The following is a 6,540-nucleotide window of genomic DNA, read 5'->3' on the forward strand; positions in this document are numbered from 1 at the left end:
AAGGCAACACTGTGTTTTAGTGGAAAGTCCCTGGTGGCCAATAGCAAGAGTGAAGCTTGCACAACCCTAGGCATGCAGCAGAGGTTCAAGCAGGCAGAGAGACTGTGAAGCTTTCCTTTACTTTCCTTTGCGGAAATCTCTGAAAACCAAAAGGCCTAGAAAGTGGAGGAGAAGGCCAAAAGCTGAAGCCACAATAGGTTCCCATTCATTTGGCTTTCCACTTGTCCGAGTGAGAACCGAGCAGCCGCTGGCTCCAGCTGCAGTCGTGCTGGTAGTACACTTCAGGGTGAGGGCGTGGTATCTTGCCTGATCTGTCCAGTTTCTCAAAGGTACTTGAGGGGAGATGAAAAGTGCTGGTGTACAGCAGGGAAGTCTGGTGTGTTGGGGTCGAGTCAGCTGTCAGAGGCAGAGCCTGGTGAAAACACTCTTGGTGTACTTGGAGGGAGGTGCTGCAGGGCTGAGAGGGTCTTCCCCTGCTGCTCGCCCTTCCACCTGCAAATACTCCCAAGTGTTCCCAAGGCCAAGGCTATGCAGAAGGCCAGGGATGTATTTGATCAAAACAGACTCGGGTTATCTGTTCCTAAAATGTAGTGCACTCTACCTTCTGCATGGCAAGCCTCAGAAATACCAAAATTAGACTTCAGAAGAGTATAAAAAGCTCCCTGCTAACATAATGTGCAAATGGACTGTCACACTCACTGTCATCTTGGACAGCAACAAAATTAGAAGGCAACAGCAAACAGCAAAGAAAATTGCAGCTGAAAAATACCAACGTTATCCTCTTTTAATACATATTGTTAAAATGAACATTTTTAAAAGCTGAAGAGATGTGAGCCCAGATGCTATTGCTGTATGTCTTATGCAGTTCATGATTACGAACAAACAGCAGAATACATATAAAGGAATCTAAAATGGTATGGATACAAGCCCAGCTGGTGTCCCCATATGCCTTATGAATTCCATTTTTAGGAACACAGCAGCATTTAGCATCAGAGATGCTTCTTAAACATCTCATTTATAAATAGAGTGGAGCTGTTTCACTGAAGTACATACAGAAAAGGTCCACAAGGATCATAAAACCAGCTGCATTCAAAACACTGAAATGGTTGAACCAGTGTTTTTAATCAGGAACCACTCTGCACCAGAATATTCCCTGAATGAGGGATGATGTTTGTTTGTCATAGGCTCCTTGCTGGGATTTCTTTAAAAGCAATCACCAAAAAGCCATTTTATTCAGAAAATGCCAACTTACTTTTGTTTTGGCAAACTGTTCCTACTGAAAGCTTTTTCGGGTCCAGAATGGAAGAGCGAAGGCCCAAGCTCCAGGGCAGTGGAGAGGTACAGATGTTGGAGAGATAAATTCTTGCTACTTCTGAAAATCAATCAAAGTAGGGTCTGGAGCTTGGCTGGTCCACATCCTGGGGAAAGTCCTTCACCAACAGGCTGTGGACTCTTCTGCAATACAGCTCTTCCTCTCCTGCTTTTCAACTTCACCAGAACCACCTCTAAGGGAAGGTAATTAACTGTGGGGATACCTGGTTAATTGTGAAAATGTATCGCCAAATGCAGTTGACTTAAAAATCATCATTTAATTATACGTACGCTATCAACCAAAATATCTCTAGAGCAGATATCTAAAAAAAATACACTACATATGAATGAAAAATTATTTTATTTAAAAATACATTATACAGCAGAGTGTCTCTCTTTTTGTTTTCTCACTGCTGGTTCACAGAGATAATATGATAAATTTAACCCAAATATTTGACTGGGAAAGATCCTGAGAGAGAAAGAGACCAGTTACAAGCTGATGATATACAGTACACTGAAAAAGAGTCATCTCTTTTAACATAAAAGAACCTCTTGGTAATCTTATAAATCAGATATAAAAAATGCAGGTCTGCTACCATGCGAAAATGAGTGAAGATTTCATTTAAATCTGTGCACAGAGAAATCATTAGTATCTTGGACCCTAAATAGCTAGACTAAGAGAAGGGTAAGTGTGCCTAACATGGTGATACAAACTTTGGACCTACTACAATTTTGTAAACACAGTTGATAGTCTAATAAAGGTGGATTTTCAATCACTTAAGTAACGTTGTTGTAGCTAAGGGCTCTATTCTAGGACTTTTCTCCCCACTGATGTATTTCTTTATTCTCAGCTTAGCACAATGACTTGTGAGATGTGCTCTATTGCACCCAAAGATGACTAGGCCTTGCCCTGTTTGCCAAGCACTATTTAGACAGTTGTATTTTATGAAAGCAGAGGTTAAAATAAAAAGTAAAAAGCAGGTATTACCTGGATGACTGTGTGGGAATGCATTAAAATTCTTCATAGAAAATATATACCTGATTCTACAGCCTTATGTTTCAAACATCTTCTAACAATGATTAATGCACAGGAAATACACTGAATTATGGAAAATTTAAGGCCTAGAATGTTCAATAGCCTGCACTGAACATTACTATTCTCAATGTGTTTATAGTGCTAGCATTGCATCAGCTGTTGCCAGAGGAAAACTTTCTGGCAGATGTTAAGAGTGTCTTCAGAATCTACAATATTCAGATCCATTTGGTGCTCAATTTTTATAGGACAACTTCACTATGAATAGTCAGTGAGGCTGTCTTTTGAAGGGGAGGCTCAATTTGATTATTCACAGCGATAACAGAGATATGATAACATCGCCTGATGCTGAAGAAAAATCAATTCATCAACACCGCACAGAGTGACAGGATTTTTTGCAAGAATATGGCCCTGAAATACAAAGAGAGAGAAAGATTTGTAGAGAGAAAGTCTGCCTGTCCTGGTCACTTAGGCTGAAGAAAACTAATGAAGCCATTTTGTTTTTTCCATGAGTGTTCCAACATGAAAATGGAGAGTACAAACTCATATGCACTTTTCTCACTAAGCCAGTGACCCGCTTCTTATCTTTGCACCCATTCTTCCAGCATAATATCAGGGTGTACAACAAATATGAGAAGATGCAGGCTTCCTTAAATAATTTGTTTAAATGATTTATGACTAGCACAGCTTCCCATCAGATATGCTGAGCTAAGAATGGAGCCCTTAACCTTTCATGGGATATCATTAGTAATAAAGAATATATCAACGATCAAACTTTCTATATTATTTTCATTTCTTTTAACCTAGATACATATATATCATCCAAGACATTCAAGAACTACAAAACAACAATTCAACTACAATTATGTCAAGAAAATATCCAAATAAATAAACTTTTAATTATGATACAATACTTATTACAGTAAAAATTGGCATTTTTTTTCTCTTCAAAAGCAGAAGCACCAGTCTTACATATAACATACTGTTTGAATGGTATCTTACATGGAATACAGCGTAATACAATGTGCAAACAGCATTTTCATACAGAACATAATATTTGTCTAGTTTTTACACACTGAAATCGCCTCAAATGGAAACAAGTTCATGCTGAATTAAAAATGTAGATTTTAAAAATTAAAGTAAAATCAAAATATAAAGTACTGTTGGAATAGGTACATGAACCATTAAAAACAATGAGGAGCCAAAATAGAGAGCATTGATAAATATAATTAGTGCTCAGTTTGTCCCATTCCATCAAAAAGTAAACAGTTAATATTTTCGCTAGAAAGTAAAGTGACGTTCTTGTATTTAAGAATTCTTCAAAATGTTGGTACCATTTTAATGATGTAAAAATCAAGTCAGAAATAGGACTTCTAAAAATTTCTTATTTTTGATACACTGCAATTATCGTGTGTGGGCTGTGAAAAGAGATGAAGTCCAATGGAGTGAATATACATCAGCGTCAACATCATGTGACTTCTGCAAAGGCCGTGATGTGGTTCTACGAGTTAAAGGAAAAACAAACAGATAAAAACCCAGAAACCACACAGACAGACATCCATCGCCATTGTGAAAGTTTTTGCCTCTTGTGCTTTAGGGACAGCCTTATGCTTGGAGACTATTGAAGGATAATGTAAATTGTAAAAAAAACCGGTTTTCACTGCAGTGCTCTCACTCACTCCCATAGCAATTCTTTGTTAACTGATGAAAGACTGGATATGTAAGTGTGCTGAACAAAGTAATTAGGTGTGATGGTTCTACAATATTTTAGTTTTAGATGGGGTTTTTAAAATTAAGTAACAACGTGAATAACTGAGCTAGCTGTACTTTTATTGCCACTTTATTCATAATTTAAAGCGAAATTCCTAGAAATTAAAATGACAGTTTCTGACTGATTATAATATTCTATTTCAGTGTTAATACAATTTTAATGTTGCATTTTTTTAAAGATTAATTGCTCCCCATGAGGTCGATGGCACAGAATCAAGTAGCGAAATGCTACAACAGAATTGCATTCAGTAGTTGAGAATTCATATTCAAAATTTCTTTTTCAGAATCACTACAGTGTCCTCTTCATTTGCAATGTTATGCTCCTCTTTCCTTCAATGGGACAATTCTTACAAACTCGAAGATGTCTATCAGAACGTGAATATACTACATGTGACTCTACACAGTAAAACTGTAGCATCCCAAAGAGCTTTGCTACTTTTTCATGCTCTAACCTATGCAAGTGCCTCTGCAAACATTTGGTAGGTGAAGATTCAACTGCACAGTGATGTGCAGGACCCAAAGGAACTGTACGTTCCCTTTATGCACAAAGTACCCTTGACTGGCACCATTTTTTATAAAACATGCAATGTGTAAAATTAATAAAGGGAATCTTGATGTTAAGTCATTAATAAAGGGAATCTTGATGTTTGTTCCCCAGCACAAAAATGCACAGAGGGAAATAATACCATGCAAAGCACTTCAGACTTCTCTCATCACCTCCCCTCCTGGAGCAGACCAAAGTCAGAAGAGAGGAGGTGTAAGCTGAAGAGGAGGGGGGGATGTAGGTAACTCATGGAGAGTGTGACAGATCTCCCTTTTTTTGCTTAAGGGAAGTTGTTCTAAATCCTTTAGAAAATCCCTTATCACACACCACAGAAAGTGCTGGAGAGAAACAGTGGCCACCACACAAGTTTATATTTCTCAGTTCTTCTTTAAACTGTCTGATTATTTGTCTATCAGTCTGTGCAGGGGGAGGCAGACAGGCATCTTTGATTTTCACATTACAGAAAGGAATTTAGAAGTACCCTGAGTGAGAGCACAGGAGAGCTGCCTCTTATTCCCCCTCTCCAAACAAGGCTGGCAGCTTTGCTCCCTCTCTCACTGTGCCATAACCGTACTGTGTCCAGGAGGAGGAGCTCTCTTCACCCTCCCTTATAAATACGCATGTTAGCTCAAGCAATGTTCTTGCTCTATTTTATGACAGCTTTCATAAGAGAACACCACCAAATAGTAAGTATCTATGTACATTCTTCTCCAAAACAGAATGAATATATTTAAATAAATAACAATGATTAAACCATAGCCACCAGATTTTTTAAAAAGCACTAGAAAAAAAGAATCAGTGTGCAACTTTCTGTGAAAATGTTTTTGCTAAACAATATTAGCAAATGTCATTATTTCCAGATTTTGATTCTGCAGAAGAAAAGCAAAATTAGATTTCCTAATTAGAAAACAAACCATTAACATTTCAAAGCATTTTAGTTGGCTGGCCATCTTCTGCTTTCAGTACAGGAAAGACAATACATTAGGCAACCTCAATGACTCTGGAGTTGCTGTGAGGCTATTATGACATTTTCTTCACAGTATTTACTTTTTTTTCCTTATTTAGAACTGAAAATTATCCTGTCAACTTAAACTAGTATCAGTCTAAAATTATTCACATTGTTGATAAGTAAGATGGTTTAATAATGAGGAATCAGAGAAAAAAAATTCCTCGTTATTTATTCTAATCAATTCTTTCAAGTCCTGCTACGTGCTATCCTTTCTCTACGCAATACACATTTGTCTGTGACGCAGAGAACCAAATACTCTTTCATGTGGTATTAATTCAGGACTGGATAACTATTACTTAGGAAAGGAGAATGTGGTTCACACTCCTGCCAGCTATACTTCCAAAATGAGCAGGTCACCATCCTTGGAAGGACATGCAGAGCATGGGATATAATAACACAGAAGAAAATCCCCCTTCCTCAATAAACCCTCAGAGAGAACTGCTAACCTACCATACTCGCAGAGCTATTGATTTGGACCCTAGTGAAGACTTGTCAATTCATTTCCAATGGATTCAGCAGGGTGATGCATAACTAGGTCAAAATTAATCACTTGCTGATGGCAAGAATCACTGATACAGATTTATGCAACTGTCTGGGTATGTCATATGTTATCATCTCAGGCAAAACTACAAATAAGCCTTTCTGAGACTCTTTACAGAAAAAAAAAAAAAACAAAACCAAACAGCATCCCCCTTGAATAACTGCATTTCAACTCTCTTACTATGCTCTTTTACTTCTGCTTAGATTTACTGTGACAAAGTTCAGTGTGAGATATTAACCACCGCCAGCAAACAGATTCACACAGATGCAGGAGACAAGCAAAAAACCATGCACAAGACCTCAGCTTCTCCAACTCCATGGGAAATTATTTTC

General features: G+C 37.8%; 1 protein-coding gene across 1 annotated transcript in view; it reads right to left on the reverse strand.

Moving 5' to 3' along the window:
• Positions 1 to 3,007: 3,007 nt before the first annotated feature.
• LOC104078662 (lipid phosphate phosphatase-related protein type 5) overlaps positions 3,008 to 6,540 on the reverse strand; it is a gene marked incomplete at its 5' end in the record, with an annotated part of 23,139 nt that continues 19,606 nt past the window's right edge. Inside the window, one exon of the mRNA XM_009580376.1 lies at positions 3,008 to 3,845. Coding sequence (XP_009578671.1) covers positions 3,813 to 3,845 — 33 coding nt within the window. The remainder of the gene's footprint in view (positions 3,846 to 6,540) is intronic.

Source organism: Fulmarus glacialis, unplaced genomic scaffold, assembly GCF_000690835.1.
Source record: "Fulmarus glacialis isolate BGI_N327 unplaced genomic scaffold, ASM69083v1 scaffold36886, whole genome shotgun sequence".
In the NCBI taxonomy this organism is placed as follows: Eukaryota; Metazoa; Chordata; class Aves; order Procellariiformes; family Procellariidae; genus Fulmarus; species Fulmarus glacialis.